Source organism: Anomaloglossus baeobatrachus, chromosome 11 (assembly GCF_048569485.1).
Source record: "Anomaloglossus baeobatrachus isolate aAnoBae1 chromosome 11, aAnoBae1.hap1, whole genome shotgun sequence".
Taxonomy (NCBI): Eukaryota; Metazoa; Chordata; class Amphibia; order Anura; family Aromobatidae; genus Anomaloglossus; species Anomaloglossus baeobatrachus.
In genome coordinates, this window is record NC_134363.1 from 30,534,407 (window position 1) to 30,555,560 (window position 21,154).

At 49.5% G+C, this 21,154-nt stretch overlaps 1 protein-coding gene across 1 annotated transcript in view; it reads left to right on the plus strand.

Moving 5' to 3' along the window:
• Positions 1–15,595: 15,595 nt before the first annotated feature.
• The window catches only part of LOC142255770 (uncharacterized), a 33,809-nt gene continuing 28,250 nt past the window's right edge, over positions 15,596–21,154 (plus strand). The window contains exons 1-3 of the mRNA XM_075327218.1: positions 15,596–15,694; positions 18,858–18,992; positions 20,471–20,623. Of these exons, the coding sequence (XP_075183333.1) occupies positions 15,643–15,694; positions 18,858–18,992; positions 20,471–20,623 (340 nt within the window). The 5' untranslated portion in view covers positions 15,596–15,642. The remainder of the gene's footprint in view (positions 15,695–18,857; positions 18,993–20,470; positions 20,624–21,154) is intronic.

Below are 21,154 nucleotides of genomic sequence, written 5' to 3' on the forward strand. Positions count from 1 at the left end.
CAGTCTATGTTTGGGTGTCTGCGTCCTATAACAGTATAACCCGCAAAAATGGTGCACAAGAAAGCACACGGTGACTCTGTCTGAAACCATTTTGTTCAGTGGCCCTGGTCCAAATCCCGTTTTGCCAGGGGTCCGGACGGAAACCCCTACAGGGCCACTGGACATGCCATATAGCAGGAGCAACCCACAACAACTGGCGCATACTGGGAACACCTCACAAGATCGAAGTTATGTCAGAAACAATCCACAAGTCCTGCTGTATAATGATAACAACCCACAGAACCAGCTATATACCAGGAAAACCGCAAAAAGACCTGTAATATGCCAGGAATGTCCCAGAACACCTGTCATATATCAGGAACAACCAATAAGCCCTGCCATGTGTTGAGAATGTCCCACAAGACCTGTCATATACCAGGAACACCTCAAAGACCAGCTATATAATGGAAAGATCCAACAAGACTTGCTGTGTTCCGAGAACATCCGACAAGACCTGCCGTATACTGGAAACATCCTATAAAAATTGTTGTATACCGGGAACACTCCACAAAATCTGCCGTATGCCAGGAACATTCTACAAGAGCTGCCATATACTGAGAACACCCTAGAAGACCTGCCATATATCGGGAACACCCCACAAGACCTGCTGTATATCAGGAATATGCCATAAGACTTGATGTATACCAGGAACACCCCAAAAGACCTGCCGTATGCCAGGAACTCTCCACAAGACCTGCCGTATACGGGAACACCCCACAAGACCTGCTGTATACCAGGAACATGCCACAAGACCTGCTGTATACTGGAATCACACCACAAGACCTGCCATATACGGGAACACCCCACAAGACCTGCCGTATACTGTGAACACAGCACAAGACCTGCTGTATACCAGGAACATGCCATAATACTTGCTGTATACCAGGAATACCCCAAAAGACCCACTGTATGCCAGGAACACTCAACAAGACCTGCTGTATACCAGGAATACACCACAAGACCTGCCGTATACTGGGAACACACCACAAGACTTGCTGTATACCAGGAACACCCCAAAAGACCTGCCGTATACCAGGAACACCCCCTCAAGACCTGCCATATACCAGGAACACCCCACAAGACCTGTCATATACCAGGAACACCCCACAAGACCTGTCGGATACCAGGAACAACCCACAAGACCTGCCATATACCGGGAACACCCCACAAGACCTGCCGTATACCAGGAACAACCCACAAGACCTGCCGGATACCAGGAACAACCCACAAGACCTGCCATATACCAGGAACACCCCACAAGACCTGCCATATACCAGGAACAAACCACAAGACCTGCTATATACCAGGACCACCCCACAAGACTTGCCGTATACCAAGAACAGCTCAAAACATTGTTTTGGGGATAATTTAGCCAATACGATTTGGAACTTGCGTAAGTGACTCAAGTGCTTACTTTGTCCGACTTCGAACACCAACTTCTGTTAAAATATATTAACACATCTGAAATCTACTTCCCTCTAGTCTTTGAGAACAAACAATTGAAAAACTAGAAATAAAGAAGAGTTTACCTGAAGCAATCAATACAACCTGAACGCAGAGGAGCTGTAGGAGTCTCATGGTGAAGCGAGTTCTGATATGTGTCAGCTCCTTTCCGACCTCCATAATAACAGACACCAGGTAGGGATTCCCGGGGAGGAGCAAGTAGGACACAGGTGTCTCAAGAACATAGACAGGTGTCGTACCATGTCTAGGAAAATAAAATAATGAGCACATATGTCCTATCTGTGTATTCTATGCAGTAAGTGCCACCATATGACACTATTGGGGCATTGACTTACACAAGGATTTTAGATAAATTCTGAATCAGATAACAAAGAAACAGGAAAGTTATACTTCAATTGAAAACTTATTATCACGATTCTTCTGTGCAGAGCATCTTGCACATTAGGAAATGCTCTGCTGTGTTTTCCTGAGCACTGAGCTGGCAGATTGCTTGACAGCGCAGGCTTCCATGCTGCTTCTGGGAGATGCTGATTACTCCTGGTAATTGCTCTGCTTCTTTACTGAGCATGCTCCCCCAGAACCACGAAAGTCATACATTCTGGTTCTGTTGTTGTCCTGTTGGCCTGTGTTTCTGTTGACCTCGGACTGCTGTTTGACTCATCTTTGCCCGCTCCCTGTTCTTGTCATGACCTCCTGGCTTTGGACCTCAGACCGTTACCTGAGTACATCTCAGTTTTCTCCCTGAATCTATTACGTACTCTCCTGTAATTCTGACCTTCGGATTGTGGCCTGACTACGCTTCTGTTTACTCCCTGTGTCCATACGTGCCCTTCTGTTACCTGACCCCGGCTTGCCTGACTACTCTTCCATCTATACTATCTGTAAGTAGTGACTTGCATTACACTTAGGTTGCATAAGGGTTGAATCAAATTTTCTAGCAGGGTTGACTCGTTACTTGAATTAATGGATTTGTGATGAATAAGTCGTTTTAACTTCTGGAAGAGTGTGATTTTTTAAAATATATAGTTTACAAAATATTTCTATGAAAAATCTATTTTTTTTGTGTAATTCTAAATAGAGGGTTCTCCTTGACCTCAACCCATAGAGCCTATGTGGATATGGAAGAGGGTGAAACCATCAACTTTGATGGCTCCAGTTTGTCTTGAAGTTCTTTAGATGTGGTTCATGATTTCTTTACCAAATTTCAAAGCAACATTCCTGGATTCAATCATCAGATTTCATTTATCTTGGAAAGATTCTGATGGCACCATGGGCAGCTAAGTTCTTGAGAACACTTCAAACAGCCGGAAGCCGGGATACCAGGATCTTTGGAGATAATCTTGTTCTATGTAGAAGGTAGATTTCTATGTAGACTGCTTGGGCTTGGTGATAATAACTCAGACAACTCTCATGTTTTTACCGTTGTGACTTCTATATCATGGCCAAGGAAATAAAGCTGGAGTTTTTAAGTATCAAAGTCACTGTTCATAGGTTGCTTAAAGTTATGTGGTCACCAAGAAGGTGGAACAGGAGTCTAACTTATAATTAATCAAAGGTTAGTCTGATAGTCTCCATAAGTGCAACTTATAAGTGTGGAGCAGAAATATTCCAAAAAATGTCTTAGAAGTCACTAGAAGGAAAGAGCTACGACTTTATCACTTGCATTTTTCCAAACTTCCTCTTAAAGTTTTTGTTCCACCGATTCTTACCTTTCTTCACTATCCCCAAAAGCAACCTCTCTCCAAACAAATCATTATCTCCTCTTCCCTCTTACCTCCCCACCTGACATCATCTACAGGACCTGCTCCTAAACCTCCGATCTCTCCTACTAAAGCGCAAAACATGCTGTCCACTCTCCTTCTCCTACCTCCTCCCCCTCTCTCTCTGCTTCTCCTCACTGCTGGCTAAATATCCCCCGATTCTAGACCCCCACAGCTTATACCCCTTATTAAGTTTCCCCTCTATTGCTCTCCATCTACTAGAAACTATCACAATCTCTCCAACTTAAAGCCCATTCCCTTGACGGTAGCTCCACTGGTCCCTTTCTCTGGAGGGCCTGTTCTGTCTGCTCAGCATTCATGACCTCTTTGCCTCTTGCAATCCATCCTTCTTGGACCTCACTGAAACACGGCTGACACCTTCTGACTCGGCCTCCCTTACTGTGCTGTGTTACGGTGGCCTTCACTTCACCCACATTCCTCGCCCTGGCAAAAAAACATGGTCGAGAAGGGGGTCTTCTCCTTTCTAACAACTGCAACTTCAACCCAATCCCACCTCTACCATCCCTTGTCCTCCCTTCGTTTGAGGTGCACTCTGTCCGTATCTACTATCACTCCAACCTCCAAGTGGTCATCATATAAATACCCCCAGGCCCAGCCAATGCCTTTATTGACCAATTCTCCACCAGGCGTCTACACTTTCTCTCTTCTGACATTCCCACCATCATCATCGTTGACTTCAACATCCCCACCTCCACGCACTACTCAGTAGCCTCTAAACTCCTTTAAACTTCATCCTTCAATCCTTTCTATTCCTCAACTCCCAACTGACAGCAAGATTGGTTTGTTAGTTTCCGAAAGGAGAAATGTTTTCTCTTAGACACCACTATAGCTTCTCATACAGCCAGATCAGATCTCATATTTTGTTCTGACGAGGGGCAATCACCCCGAAACACCGTGTCTGCAAATTGAGGTTCTAATCTGACATAAATCCTAAGTCATAGGAAAAGGCTCATCACTTTTGACTTTTAGGCTTACTACTTCCAATAGGTGGCACCAGAGCTCGTCTCCTTCTTCCCTGAAGAGACAATTTGAATAGTCCTCCTTCTTGAAACTTAATTACAGTCTTGGCCTATGACACAACTCCCCGGTGCCCTTCCTAAGGCTTTGTTATAAGATTTTCCGCCGGCCGTGGAACTGCACCAGCTCCTGGTATGAAGTTTCCGACCGATGCTCGCAGCCTGTGTCATATGTGCAATTACAGAGGGAGGCAGGAGAGGGCGCCATCTGTACATTACATTTCAAAAAAGTGTTGAACACAAAAGCTAATGCATCACCAAGAACATTCTAATGGGAAGAAAAATGGATCTGTCAACAGCATCTTGTAAAATCCCTGATTTTGTATTAGTACATCTCAAAAAAATTGATGATGTTTTAAAGGCAAAGGGCGGCCACACAAAGTATTGACCTTAAATTTCTCTTTTGTTAATTGATTAAACAATTAACAATTAACATTTCTAATTTTAGGATGTACCATAATTTTTTGTTATTGTGGTACCTTGATAGCTATAAAAAATTGATGTAAATACCTAAGCACCAAAAGCTTGCAAATAAACAGTAATTTTTTTACATAGCCAATAAAGGTATCTGTTATATTCGCCGGGCGAGCGGAGATGTTAGTAAACCCACCGGGCCCAGCACACAGAAAACCCAGAGGGGCTTGACTACGGATCTGAGCCTGGTCTTCTCCAGAGCCCCTGATGGTGAGGGTGTTACGCTGCAGGTATGAGTCCGGGTGCCATTCGGAAAGACTGGTGTAGTGTCACCTGGCCCCAGGGGTACGGGAGGGACAGTCTCTAGCAGTAGGTTACAGCAGAAGTAGGTAAGAAGGACAAACCAGTGGGCAGGACCAGGTGGATTGGCAACGCCCACCTAGGGGTCTTGAGGATCCGGGGGCGGGAATAAGTTAGTTTCTAGTTTGGAGTTGAAGTGGAGAGGAGTGACAGTGGCAGGCTGTAAAAGGAAAGCTGAGCCTAGTGGAGAGTAGACATGGTAGTGGCCCTGGTCTACTGGCTAGGCGGCAAGCATTTGACCGTGTCCAAAGGCGACGGGAATACAGTCGCTGGAGATCCAGAGTGGACCAGGACAGGGTTGGAGCCCGCCGGTACCAACAGCGGAGATCCGGTCCAGAAACCGTCCACAGGCGGGGTACCTGGACCCTAGTTAGAAGACGGTTGCAAGCCCCTTCTCTAATTCACTAGGCCGGGAGCAGGTTTCAAGCCTAGCTCCAGAAGTTTAGCCAGATAGAGCGAAACAGCAGCCCACCACGGGGGATAGGGTATCTGCAAACACCCACTGAAATCTCAAGGGTCAGTTTTTGCGGGCATATCTCCCAACCAGAACATACCGGGAGTGGACTTCTCCCGTTCGAGACGGAGTCGTCCAAAAATGAGGAAAATTACAGAGTGCCGGAGGAAGGGACATCGGTACACCAGCCGGGTGTGGGACTAGAGTACACCCGGACGCAACAGACGGCCACTGACACCTTGGTTTACCAACGGACTTGTGTACAATTATTGCACAGTGAGTACACCAACGCTCCCCGGACCGGACCGGCGCGCCACCTCCGGCCTGCATCACACCTCGTGTTCTGGACACTGAGCCCCGGGGCATCCATCCCTACCCACGGAGGGGTTAACATCCAGCTGCTATCCCATTTCCCCAGGGTGCTCCCCAAAATCAGCGGTGGTACCATATCTTACCACACACCATGGGTGGCGTCACGAAGTATCTACAGCAATCCCTGTACAAATACGTTCCCTTTTTATTTGAGTATCAGCGCGATCCCCGGGTCAGGAAATCCCTTGAGCCACTGTGGATCTGGATCCGAGCAGCCCGGCTGCTACTGATGTGGGGGCGGCACATCATGATTTCATTCCACGATACTTCGTGGTAGCGGGTATTACAGTAGGTGGCCGGAGTAGTGGCTCACAGCAGTGTAGCACTCAGGGGGCAGGGGTTGTTGGGCACGGGAGTCTCGTTCCTGAGTTACTCGTCACCGGGCCGGTGTGGTGGTCTGGGATGTCGCAGTGGCCTGCCCAGCTTCATGCCCCGAGGTGTATACCAATAAAGAGGGATAATGATGGGGGTTGTAGTCGGATGATTGTTGTGATGCCACCTGTGGTATGCGGCCAGGGAATTAGCCGCCTCTGCTGTCGCTGACCTCCGGGATGGATGGTAGTAGCAGCCAGAGATGGTATCGCTCCCCACAGGTGGAGCGGACCCTTGGGAGGATGATGAGGTGAGTAGTGATGGCAATGGCCTTTAGCGCTGAGGCGCGGGACGGCGGCACCGGTAATAAGAGTCCGAGTTGGTTGCTATGGTTCCAGGTGTCTTTACTCACTCTTTAGTGCTGCTCGCCCAAGTAGTACCGGTTACCCGCTGTGATGTGCCTCGTCAACCTCGGTAAAGTTGGAAGAAGTCACCGGTGTTTGAAAGAAGAAAGTGCTTTTTCAGAATTGCCCTTCCAGCCGAGAGGAACCTGGGCTGATCGCTCCGCTCCAAGCCGCAGGCCCCGTGAAGAGGAGAGAAGAAAGTGGTGAAGGTATCATGTCCCAGAATTGGTGTCTTGGGTAGACTGACTGGTGATTGTGTGATATGCTCCTACTTCTATCCCAAGTGGAACCGGCCCCCCAGGTGGTTGTCCTACTGACCGGGACAGTCCCATGCTTTGTGATGGTCAACCCCATGCCTACCTTATCACAGCTCCCCAGTGAGCTGGCTCTTAAACTCTATATAATGTGTGAATGTGGAAAACCGGGAATTAACCCCCTCCTTACCCAAGGCGAATACCGCACCTTAAATGCAGTGCAATACTCTGTGGCGACTGGAGCCTCGGGCGCCACAGCAGCACTCTGTAATGCAAACAGGTATCAGCAACAGGACTAGCACAATGTAACAGTGGCAGCAGCACAGTGCTAGGGGACCTGAGAACTAGCAACAAATGGACTAATTTTCCCAGGCACCTAGGAGGTACTTCCAGGTTATCAGGGTGCTGGCCCTTTAAGAAATGGGCTTGGTCATGGGTGCGCCCTATGGGCAGAGGCCAGGGGGCTGCAAGGTGTACAGACACTCTGGGAGGCAGCGGCATGGGACGGGGATGGGACCACTGCCGCGGCACGCCTGGACAAGTGAGGAAACTGACATTCTCACTGGGGGAGGGGAGCAGGAGAGTGCGAGGATGCCGGCATGGTCGTTACAGTATCACTTCTAGAATATATATATATATATATATATATATATATATATACTATGATAGGAATGGTAAGTATCTGTCTCGTCATACAGTGTCACAATCTTTTAAGAGCATTTAGCCTGAAAGCCCACTCTGCAGTGATCAAACCTCTCATTAGCCACCTTATATTCATGTTCAGAAATGCAGTTTTCTTACATATGAGTTTTGGATCATTGTCATTTTGGAAGAGTGCACATCTACAAAGGGCACAGAGTGATGGCGGGTCATCTTCTTCTTGTACATTAAAATGTAGCTCCCGACACTAGCAGTGTTCATGCAGCCTCACGCATATGCCACGCATCAAAGGCAGACACCCAGATGCAGTCTACTATGTCTGGGTGTCGGCCTCTAATAGGCGTATATTCCAGAAATGATGCCCGAGAGAGCACACGGTGGCTCTGTCTGCACCATTATACTCAATTGGTCCATTGGGGCAAATCCCAGCTTTCATTACCCCTTATCTTACCCCAATTGCCAGCTCTTCAAGACAATCGGGATGAGCCAGGTAAAGTGCCAGAATTGGAGCATTTAATGGATGCGATAATTCTGAGGTGGCTGCAGGCTGCTATTTTAAGGCTGGGGAGGGCCCAATAAGCATGGACCTCACCAGCCTGAGAATACCAGCCTCCAGCTGTCCTCTTTATCTTGGCTGGGTATAAAAATTGGAAGGTTTTTAAACTTATTTATTAAAATAATATTTAAAAAGTCGCATGGGGTCCTCTATATTTTGATACATAGCCAAGATAACGCACAAAGCTGGTAACAGAGACTCAATGGACCTTTTTGATTTTCATACTTCCCAGGGGGCAATACACCTAAGATTTCACTGTTTTGAGCGCCTTCGCTGGCTGTCGGCAGTGTTTTCTCTGGCTGGTCTCCACGAGATCAGTGATTGTTTTGTCTTGCTGGTCTACTAGGCATTGCTCCCACCTGACCAGAATCCTACTCCACACTTATGAGGGGCAATACCACGAAACAGCTGTCTGTGGATGGATACCTGGCCTTGGTATTTCCCTTGTCATATCCTTAAACTCGTCAAGAGTTGGATATTGACTGAAAAGGCCACTTAATATAGTGATTATGGTGGTCTCCTAAAAAGAGCCACTCCTTCGCTAGGTCCTTTCTGGAGGGATATCTGGCTATTTTCCGTGTCGAGACTCCTAACAGAGGCTCCACAAACCTTTTTGATTTGCATATTTCTCAGGGGGCAATGCACTTAGGATTTCACTGTGTTGAGTGCCCTCGTTGGCTGCTGGCAGTGTTTTCTCTGGCTGGTCTTCCCGAGATCAGTGATTGTTTTGTCTAGAGGATGGGCAGAGAAAGCAGTAAATATTTATGAAAGTTAATGAGCGGAACTAGAAGCAGTGTGACAGCCATGCAGAGACTTAGTAATTTTAACTGTCTTGCTCTAGCCCCCATTTAGCTTTATCCGGGTGGCCAAACACGAAGAGCAACACCGTGTTCTCTGAGAAGTCTGTTTTCAAGGTCCATGCCTGGGCCCCGAACTTTACAGTTCGGAATCGCCCATCGAGGTGTTCCGCCCCCACGCCGGTGCTGCTCGGATCCAGACCTGCGGTATGGGGTGTATTTCTGGTCCCACGCCCAGGCCGGTGGTCAATGACCCTTTCCTCTGCACTCAGTGTTTTCTGTGATAGACTTCCCGGTGTGTAATGCAGGAGTCTGCTCCCGGTCCTTTGGTTGGGAGCTGTGTCTGTCAGACGCTGACCCTTGGGATCTACTGGGCCTTGGCGGATGCCCTATGCCTCTCGGTGGGTGGTTGTCTAATTTTCTGGAGTTAAGTTGGGACAGGACCTATCACTGTTTTTATTGTTAGATTAAAAGTTATGTTTTAGTCCCTGCTATTATTATTGTTTATGCTTTTTGGACTATTGGGCATTACTTCTCTGCTTGGCAGATTTGCTATTATACTTTATTGTCTGTGTAGGCAGTAAACTTTGCGGAAGCCAGGTAATGCTTGAACCTTTCGGTTATCGCCCAGACGAGGGCCTGGAATTCCAATTTGAAAGAGCTATAAATCTCGGGATTCCTCTCCGTCGGCCGGAGTTTCCTGCTTGCGTAAGCAATCACCTTCTCTTTGCCATTCTGCTTCTGGGACAGGACAGCTCCCAGGTCCTCATTACTGGCGTCTGTGTATAGAATGAACGGAAGGCCATAGTCTGGGTAGGCTAGGATCTCTTCTCCAGTCAAAACCGACTTCAGCTGCTGAAAGGACTTTTCCTGTTCTTCATCCCAGGTGAACGGGGGGCCGGGAGTCTTACCATTCCTGGTTTGTCCCACCATGAGGTCCTGCATGGGGGCGCCCATCTTGGTGTAGCCCTTGATGAAGCAACGGTAATAACCCACCAGGCCCAGGAACTGTCTCATTTCCTTGATTGTGGTGGGCCTTGGCCAGCCCTGGATGGCTGTAATTTTCTCCGGATCCGGCGCCACACCTTCGGCACTCACCACATGCCCGAGGTACTGTACCTTGGGCTTCAGCAAATGGCACTTGGAGGGCTTCAGTTTCATCCCGTACTTGGAGAGAGCTTTGAACACCTCGGCAAGGTACTCTAGATGGGCCTCGTACATCTTGGAATAGACAATAACGTCATCCAAATATAGCAGGACGATTTCGAAGTTGCGGTGTCCTAGACAGCACTCCATTAGCCGCTGGAAGGTTCCTGTGGCATAACACAACCCAAAAGGCATGCTGTTGAACTCGCAGAGACCCATCGGGCTGGTGAAAGCAGTTTTCTCCTGGTCCTCTTCCGCGACTGACACCTGCCAGTAGCCACTAGTAAGGTCAAGCGTAGAGAAATAGTTTGCTGTTTTCAGTGCAGCCAACGATTCTTCAATACAGGGGAGAGGATAGACGTCCTTGTGCGTTATCTGGTTAATCTTCCGGTAATCCACGCACATACTCATGGTGCCGTCTTTCTTCTTTACCAGAACCAACGGAGCAGCCCAGGGACTACAGCTATCACGGATGACCCCTGCCTCCTTCATGTTCCTCAACATGTCTCTGGCACACTGGTAATGTGCACGTGGAATCTGCCTATACCTCTCTTTGATGGGTGGATGTGTACCGGTAGGGATGTGGTGTTGGACCCCCTTAATCCTTCCGAAATCTAGCGGGTGTTTGCTGAATTCTTGCTCGAACTCCTGCACTACCCTGTACATCCCTCCCTTGTGATGTGCGGGTGTGGAGTCAGTGCCTATAACTCTGGACACCACTCTTCTAACTGCTTCGGTGGACTGTCGCTGTCTGACTGTGGTGCGGTGAATGTGGAGGTTGCTACCTGGTTGGCATCAGTGTCTACTGTAAAGAGTTTAGCAATGGTGGCGTAGCGGGGTAGCCTAACCTCATCCTCTCCGCAATTCATCACTCTCACGGGCACTCTTCCCTTCCGGACATCAATCACCCCTCTGGCTGCCATTACTATGGGCCAGTTCTCCGAAGGCAAAGGCTCCACCACTGCCGGGTAATCCTGTCCCCTAGGACCTACTGTTGCCCTTCACCAGATTATCATTTCACTCCGCGGAGGCACCACTAGAGGCGCTACATCCATCATCACTCGCACACTACCAATCTCTCCACCTGACATGTTCACCTGTTGCTGCTGCAGGAGGGCCCGAATTTCCCATTGCAGAGCCCTCTGCCGGTCCACTCCTGCCATGGCAGACAGTTGTTGTAACAAATGCAGTACTTCCCACATGCAGTTCTCAATTACATTTGTCCCTAGGACCATTTTCGGGTTACGATCACTAGGGTCATTCTGCACCACAATGAGTCCTTGATGCTTCAGCTCCAGTCGCCCCACCTTTAAAGATACTTCCTTAAACCCGACTTGGGTCATAGGGAGTCCGTTATCCGCTATGATGATCAAGCTGGCATCAGGTGGGGTGAGTTCACTGTCAGACCAGTAACGTTTGTATAGTACATAAGGCATAGTCGTTACCTGCGAGCTGGTGTCCAGAAGGGCGAACGTCGGGATACCGTCCACAGCAAGGGAGATGATAGGGCATCCTCCGACATACCGATCACGCCAATCAGCTGAGCCTTGAGAATCTATTTCTGAGGATTGGCCCTTGGCCTCAGGGGTTGCTCGTTTAAAGGACACCGGCGGGAATAATGACCAGTCTTGTTGCACTTGTAGCAAACGGGCTGTCCATACCAGCTGTTGTGTTGCTGTTCCTTCTCCTTTGCATCCAGGGGACGTCCTCGGGGCTGTCGGCTCTCTGGATCTTCTCTGCTGGCTTGGCCTTCGGCGGAAGCTGGAGGGTTGCAAGGATCCTGGCGACGTCCTGGCTCAGGCGCTGTACTTGTGATGATAAGTCCTCAGGAGTCCCGGGCGTTACTGGAGGTGGCGGCAGAGCTAATAAGGGGGGTGCCACTGAGACAGGAGCAGTGTCAGCCAGCCAGGGTGGTGGTTCGGGGGAACCAGCTTCAGATGTTTGTAAGGCCTTTGTCGCGGGTGGAGGAGGGGACGCTGCACTCTTCCACTGCTCGGGTCCGGCCGCTACTGCTGCTGCGGCTGCCGCTGCTGCTCGGTGATGGCTCGAGCGGTGGGCCGGATCCCGGGGACTCGAGCGGCGCTCCTCGCCCGTGAGTGAAAAGGGGATTTTGTTGGTGGGGGGGTTTTGATTATTGTCCGTGACGCCACCCACGGTTGTGGTGATATTGGTGACACCACCGCTGCTCTAGACGGGGATCCCGGGAGAGGTGACAGGGAGCAGCTTTGTTGTTAGTTCTCCCCTCCGTGGGTAGGGGGTTGGTTGTCCCGGGGCCCGGTGATGGGGTAGGGATGGATGGCAGGCAGGTTACGGGGCTTGGTGAGGTGCAGGGTCACGGGGGCAGCGCTGTGCCGCACGGCACGTTGGTACTCACTCAGCCAATGATGAGGACACAGTTCTCGGTAAAACAGACGGCTGGATGGACGGGTCCCACAGGCGGCTGCGGTGTTGTTTCTCCCGGCAGGTTGATGGTGACTGCCTTTCCCTGCACCTATGTACGGTAGATGATTCCAATGGGTTCCCACCGGTAACCCGCTCCCCAGCTTGGATATGGGCTGGAGGAGCCCCTTTTGCCCGCAGGCTCTGGCCCTGGGAAATGGTTGCCTTGGCGGTGGCGGTGTCTCCCTCTCTTGGTTGGACTGTTGCCTTCTGTTGTGACTTGGCTGTTGGGAAACCCAGGAGGTTCCCTTCACTAACGAATTTGGCAAATTCACGGCGACTCCTAGCCTTGCCGGGGTCCGTAAGTCCCTGCCAGATGGTGCTGGCTTCTCTTTGCGTACCGGTCCGGTACCGCCGGGCCACCGCCCGTCCACGGTCTTTACGGTAAGCTCTGATAGTCCACTCCTGCAGATGGTCACCACCGTCTGCCAACCTTGCTGATCTGTCCGGGCCACACACCCGGACCAACTTCAGTTTGCTCCACTACCACTTCACTTCCTCTCACTTCCACTCTCGAACTAAACCCAACACTTTTTCCCGCCTCCAGGACTGTGAACTCCTCGGTGGGCGGGACCAACCGCCTGGCCCACCCCCTGGTGTGAACATCAGCCCCTGGAGGAAGGCAACAAGGGTTTTGTGTCTGACTTCGGTGTGCCTGCTGGGAGTGTGGGGTGTGTTGGTGTTGTTCTCTGTGGCCCCTGGCTTGTCCAGGGCGCCACACCTTAATGGCCCGGTCCTTTAGGATCGCAAAGTCCAAGTCCAGATGCTCCAGGGCCCACAGCCGCAGCTGTTTGCGGTCTTCAGTGGACCCCAGCCACCAGCATCTTATTGCTCTCAATTTCGGTGATGGAGTCCGTCTGTCTCAGTGTACGCAAAGCGGTCTGCAGCCTCAAGGCGTAGTACTGGATGCTGTCCTGAGGACGCTGTCAGCAGGGTAAAACTGCATCCGCAACTCCGCTTCGGTGCGGGTTTCGAAAGCGACTTACAATTTGTCAAAAATGGCGGTTACCGAGGCCCTGTCAGTGTCGGCCCAAGTCTCTACATCCTGCTCAGCGGCGCCGGTCAGCTATCCCAACACCACCGATCATGGCGTACATATCAAGGACAGTGCATATTTTCTTCTTGAATACCTGCAGGGCATCGGGTCATCCATCATACTGCGGCAACCAGGCAGCACCGGGCGGGCACATAAGGTAAGGTGATTGGCATAACTTGGATGACTGCCGGAATCACAGGCCCCACCGCTCCTGCGACCGGAGCGGAAGCCGCTGTATCTTCGCCAACCGCTTCGTTCATGGGCGTCGCTGCTGCAGCGGTGGACGCTGCTCCGCCATCTGCATTTGGCGCCAACATCCTCCCCCTTCTCCCCCTTGGTTTTTCGAGAGCAGTCTCTAGACGTGGCTTGCTAGTTTCGTTTTCAGCCTCAGGGTCTTCCTTACAGCCGTGTTCCCAGGAGGCGGGGCTTCAACTTTACACTCTTTATCAGAGAAGAAGATGCTGGGTTGTCGTTTTTCGCGCCTAAAAATGGCGGCAAAAATGGCGTTTTTTTTTTTAAATTTTGCAGCGGGGCACCGCTGACTGTCCAGACCAAGGCGCACTTCCACCAGGTAAGTGGATGGGTAAGTATCCTGTTCGTGACGCCAAGTGTCGAGGTGTGCCGCCCCCACGCCAGCAGCCGGTGCTTCTCAGATCCGGATCTGCGGTATGGCTCAAGGGACTCTACCGGACCCGGGGGTCGCGCGGTCACTTCGAATAAAAAAGGGGATGTATTTGTACGGGTACTGTTGAAAACTGTCTGTGACGCCACCCACGGTGTGTGGTATGGTGTAGCACCACCACTGCTGCTGTGGGACTCTCGGGGCGATGGGCTAGCAGCTGGATGTTAACCCAGGGATGGATGCCCCGGGGCCCAATGTCTCTGTGCAGGGGATGGTAACGGCAGGGGCCAGCGCACCCGGTCAGGCCGGGGATGTTACTCACGGTTGAATAAATCACACAAGTCCTTTGGTAAACCAAGGTGATGGTGGCCGGCTGCCGCGGGCGGGGGTGTATTTCTGGTCCCACACCTGGGCCGGTGGTCAATGACCCTTTCCTCTGCACTCAGTGTTTTCTGTGATAGACTTGTATGTAATGCAGGAGTCTGCTCTCGGTCCTATGGTTGAGAGCCGTGCCCGTCAGAGGCTGACCCGTGGGATCTACCGGGCCTTGACGGATGCCCTATCCCTCTCGGTTGGTGGTTGTCTACTTTTCGGGACTTAGGTTGGGACAGGACCTAAAATCCTGCCCTCAATTGATTAATTAGCTAGGCCGTTGGTGCCGGTCCTGGCTTCAGGGTCCAAGTACCCCCTCTTGTGCACGGTTTCCGGGTCGGTTCTCCAGTGTCGGTACCGGCGTGCTACAACCCTGCCCCGGTCCACTTCGGATCTCCGGCAGCCGTCTCCCCGTCTCCAGCTGACACTGATCACCGTCTGCCACCTAGCCAATGTGTCAGGGCTCCGACCCTGACACCTGTCAGCTTCACCTCCAAACTCCACTCCGCTGAGCTTGAACCTCAGACTCAACTCAACTCTACTCAAACCCAACTCAGACTGACTGTTTTCCCACCCCGGGCTCTCCAGACCCCTAGGTGGGTGTTCCCCTTCCACCTTGTCCCGCCCACTGGTGTGTCTGTCCTTCCCTGAGGGGGTGACTAGGATTTTGTCGGCTGATTTAACCCTGTGTGGGATGGTGTTATGCGGAGGCCTATACTGTGTGACTACCTGGTTTTGCCAGGGCGTCACAACTAACCTTTACTCATTTCAATGGAGTTACAATTCCAGATGGAACCTGTGGACATCTGTTTGATGAAACTTAGCTAATTTTTTTCTAATTTCATGCAACCCCTTTAAAATGTTCTTTTGCATAAAACATTATTATGAATTCTTATTCCAAAGCACAAAGTTTTGGAATCCAAACATTAAAGGACACATTCAGCTTGGTGAGATCTGCACGCTGCGCGATTTGATCATTGTTATTGCATATTTTATCTTCTACACTCTGAGGATTAACAGAAACTCTATTTCTCCAGAGAAAATTTGTACCAAGATCTCTCCTTATCTGCTCTATAGGGAGCGGCAGCAGATGTCAGAGAAGCATTCACTGCAGAGAATCTGGTGAGAAGGCTGTGAGCTCGCTATGAGGGGTCTTGTTGTGGAAGCATCCGTCGTCGCTCTTCTGATGTCGGCAGGTGAGCGAGATTTATCTATAAAATATATTTAAATTCATACATACACAGTACAAGATTGCACAGGTCTAATGAGGTTGGAACTAGTGATGAGCGGGCACTACCATGCTCGGGTGCTCAGTATTGGTAACTAGTGATGAGCGGGCACTACCATGCTCAGGTGCTCGGTATTCGTAAGTAATGATGAGCGGGCACTACCATGCTCAGGTGCTCAGTACTGGTAACTAGTAATGAGCGGGCACTACCATGCTCAGGTGCTCAGTACTCGTAACTAGTGATGAGCGGGCACTACCATGCTCGGGTGCACAGTACTCGTAACTAGTAATGAGCGGGCACTACCATGCTCGGGTGCTCAGTACTCGTAACTAGTAATGAGCGGGCACTACCATGCTCGGGTGCCCAGTACTCGTAACTAGTGATGAGTGGGCACTACCATGCTCGAGTGCTCAGTACTGGTAACCAGTGATGAGCCGGCACTACCATGCTCAGGTGCTCGGTACTTGTAACTAGTGATGAGCGGGCACTACCATGCTCGGGTGCTCAGTACTCGTAACTAGTGATGAGCGGGCACTACCATGCTCGGGTGCACAGTACTCGTAACTAGTAATGAGCGGGCACTACCATGCTCGGGTGCTCAGTACTCGTAACTAGTAATGAGCGGGCACTACCATGCTCGGGTGCCCAGTACTCGTAACTAGTGATGAGTGGGCACTACCATGCTTGGGTGCTCAGTACTGGTAACCAGTGATGAGCCGGCACTACCATGCTCAGGTGCTCGGTACTTGTAACTAGTGATGAGCGGGCACTACCATGCTCAGGTGCTCGGTACTCGTAATGATCAGTTGGACGCTCAAGCATCTGAGTATAATGGAAGTCAAGGGGACTCATAAGATCTTCTAGAAAATGCTTGAGTTCCCCATTGACTTCCATTATACATGGGTACTCGAGTGCCCAAATGCTCGTTACGAGTACCGAGGACCCGAGCATGGTAGTGTCCAGTCTTCACTACTTACAAATTCCGAGCGCCTGAACATGGCAGTGCTCGCTCATCACTAGTTACGAGTACTGAGCACCCGAGCATGGTAGTGTCCGCTCATCACTAGTTACGAGTACTGAGCACCCGAGCATGGTAGTGCCCGCTCATCACTAGTTAGAACCAGTGGAGAGTGGTGTGTGTAAATCACTACCATGCATCCCACCATCATGACACTTGTCAAAATGTATATATATATAGGGCTGGTGAACTGGAGACAGAATTATGGGCACCCAAGGGTCATTGAATGCCACGTTGCTGTAAATCTCAGATCTGGCCATCATGTGGATATGACATCTCCCTGATATTGTATCCCCTTCATGACAGTGATCCATTGTGTTCCCTCCAATGCTGTGTACCACCCCCAGTGCTGTGTGCTCCACTAGTGATGCCCGTGTCCCCCCTAGTGATGTCTGTGCCCTCTAGTGATATCTGTGCCCTCTAGTGATGCCTGTGCCCCTAGTGATGGCTGTGCCCCCCAGTGATGTATATGCCCCCCTAGTGATGTCTGTGCCCCTCTAGTGATGTCTGTGCCCCTCTAGTGATGTCTGTGCCCCCAAGTGATCTATGTACCCCCCTAGTGGTGTTTGTCCCCCTAGTGACGTACTGTATATGGCTGCCTAGTGATGTCTGTGTCCCCCTAGTGATGCCTGTGTCCCCCTAGTGATGGCTGTGCTTCCCAGTGATGTATATGCCCCCATAGTGATGTTTGTGCCCCTCTAGTGATGTCTGTGCCCCTCTAGTGATGTCTGTGCCCCCAAGTGATGTATGTGCCCCCCTAGTGGTGTCTGTCCCCCTAGTGATGTACTGTATGTGGCTGCCTACTGATGTCTGTGTCCCCCTAGTGATGTCTGTGTCCCCCTAGTGATGTCTGTGCTCCCAGTGCTGTCTGTGTCCCCCTAGTCATGTCTGCTCCCCGGGTGATGTCTGTGCCCCCAGTGATGTCTGTGCCCCCAGTGCTGTCTGTACCCCACAGCCATGTTTGTGCCTCTTAGTGATGTCTGTGCCCCAGTCCCTCTTGTGATGTATATGCCCCAACCTCTCCTGTCATGTATATTCCCCGAATGTTTCCCGTGATGAGTATGCCCCCAGCCCCTCCAGTGATGTATGTGTCTCCTGTGATGTATGTACAGCAGTCCCTGCGTCTGTTATGTGATGTATATGATTTACCAATCTTATCACCACAAAGAGTTGACAGCGCTCCAGACCGAGTCAAACCTGGAAAAGCAGTTGTGAGAAGCAACATAATTAGTATCACCGAACATCACAGCCGCACCACAGAGAAGCAGCTCCAGCCACCACAGAGGATGAGTTAATTAATTGTTTGACCAATTATAGCAGGGTCATTTTTACATTGAGCATAAATAAATAAAGATGTAGCCCTGCACCACTGGGTTTTACCTTGCGGGGGTCACACAATCGGGTGGAATAAGACCTGGGCACAAAAACTTTCACGGCTGGGGAGTGCCCGTCCTGCAGGAATTAAGACGTCCAGAGAATGTTCTTGTAATATAAAGAAGAAGGGGACTGCACAATCCTTAAAGCCAAGTGAAACTTCTTTATTTCATACGGTGTGGCATAAAAGGCAGGGCAGGAGCTGGGTGCTGGCTCCTCAAAGGGACGACGGCCGTTTCGCATCTGTGTACGCTTCGACTGGTCCACCCATTTTCACATTGATAACTTTGTGCCGCCCTCGAGGGTTGATAGAAAATTCCAAATGGCCCTTGGCACAAAAAAGGTTCCTCACCCCTGCTCTATATGTTCCTCCTAATCTCAAAACTCCTCAAAAACTTGTAGTTTCTGCACAATTTCTGCTCATCAAAAAGACTCAGTCAAAGTTGCAAAGAATCCTTCAAGAACAAAAACGTTTTCCACAACTCAAACTTCTTTACGAAAAGAAATAATCCTCAAAAAACTCTCCCCAAAAAAGAGAGTTCACTGAAGAAGTTTCTGCATGAAAAACTTGTTGTTTTTGAAAGCCTCAAAAACTCGAAGCCAGGACATTAAAAAATGACCCCATGGTAAAATATTGGTGAACAAGGGGCCCATATATCGCTCCTGTCCTCACCCCAACCTGGACAGAAACAAGTACATTTCCATTAACTGACTCCTCTGTCTTTGTTTCTTCCTTAGCCTGTTGTTTGAGGTGCGTCTTATATCACCATTCAGATTTCCAAGAAGAGTTTAATGAAAAACTCGGGAAAGAAGCAAATTGTCCATCGGAAGATGATGTCTGCTTACTGGTATTTTACGTCATGCAACAGAGAAGTGGGTACCCCTAATAAATGTGGAGGGGAAACTACTGTCCTTGTACATATATTTCTGGGCCTTACTGTATGCCTCTGTCACTGTATGCCTCTGTCTCTGTATGCCTCATTCCCACCTTTCTAATGGAGAACACTAAAAAATTGATGTTTTCTGTGAGGTTTCAGACAGATTTCGGCAGGATTATGGACTTTTTCAGGAGAAAGAAATGTAAGGCAAATATCCAAGATAAAACCTCAACTTTATTAATACTTCTAAAAAAAAAATAATATAGAGACAACCCAAGCTACCGTTAGGAGAGCGCTGAGACTCAGGTAGAAAGAGAACTCCTGAGTGCAGTTAGCTAGAAGCCCACTAGAGGTCACTAACACAAGAGCAGGGGTAGTCGATCAGTCAGGGTCTTCGCCGGGATGTTACGTCTGTACCGAGGAGAAAACAAGCCAAAGTCAAAGAACAGAGCCGAGGTCAGATACCGGGAGAGCAAGTAAGCACAGGGGAGGGAGTGGAGGACACAGAACAGGACCGGAGTCAGGAGGACAGGGTGGAACAGAGGACCGGTTGGGAAGGAGGGACGGAGGTCAGGACAGGCAGGAGGGACGGAGGTCAGGACAGGTCGGGGAAACGGAGGTCAAGTCAGGTCGGGGGAACGGAGCTCAAGTCAAGTCATGCAGGAGAGATGGAGGTTATGTAGGGCAAGGGGAATGGAGATCAGGATGAACAGTACCGGGTAGCAGGACAAGAAACAGAAAACATCTCTGAGTAACAGTGCATACAGAAGAGCCGGAAATATTACTGGCGGTGTCCTGGAGGTAGCAGCACCAAGATATGGCAGCACAACTCCCATGATGAGGCCAGAATGAACAGGCCACTCCCAGGGGACCTAAACCCCGGAGGCGGGATACATGCACCAGCTCAGGGATGGTAGAGCCATGCATAAATCATGACACCCAAGTTTATAAGAATACAGACAAATGGGATGGGATAATACCTGGATAACAAAAATACACTCTGCAATTTCACTTTCTACCACAAGATGGCATGTTATTATCACAAGTTGTTCTACATTGCCATCTTGTGGTAGAAACTAAAAATGCAGGATGTATATTTTTATCAAGGTGTTTCTCGTACTTTTTGTCTGCTTTGTTATGATATTGTGTTATCTTTATATTAATACTATCTATTATATTTTAGATGTCCAAGGTTTTATCTTGGACATTTGCCTTGCACTTTTGATAGGCATTCCGGTTTTGGTTTTTGCTGTCACCTGGGTATACATTATTGGTGTCTCATCTCTCTTTTAGGAGTCCAGGCTACTAAAACCCCTTATTCAAGACTTTTCAGCAGAGTTTTTAATTGTCCCGTAAATGTAATAAAATAATATCCATCAATTTGCTCAAGAAGGAAAACTTGAGGGACATCTAGGCTCAAGTATGAGTTTTCCACTGCAAAACCATTTATTGTCTTATATTTGGTTCCATCAGGTGACAATAAACTGAATGGGTTTCGGTATCTACGCAACTGCAGTAAATCTTCTCAATGTGACATGAATGAAAGTATCACGACCGTCAGTAACTATATAAGGTACAGCACCACCTGCTGCAGCACAGACTCCTGCCTGCCGACGCTGCCTGTATGTAGGTATCTAAAAATGATAAAGGGATATAATCTGTGAAATATATATATATATATATATATATATATATATATATATAATATATAAAGCTGAATGTGTGTGTGTGTGTGTGTGTTTGTGTGTGTGTATGTATGTATGTATGTGTGTATGTCCGGGATTGGCATCTGCACCGTCGCAGCTACAGCCACAAAATTTTGCACACTCACACTTCTGGGCCCCGAGAGCGTCATAGGCTATGGTATGAGGGGGAATTTTAACCCCGCGCTTTACAGTTATTCACCAAAAAAACCTGCCTCCAGTAAAGCGAATGGAGCTGGGAGCCACAGTGCAGCCAGAACTTCAGAAGAATGCGCAGCCATGCCCTTATATGGAATGTTGGCATGTCACAATGCAGCCAGGGAAAGAGACAGACACAGGCAGGGAAAGAGGCAGACACAGACAGGGTAAGAAACAGACATAGACAGGGTAAGAGACAGAGACAGACACAAAGAGACAGACTGACAGGGAAAGAGACAGACAGGGAAAGAGAGGG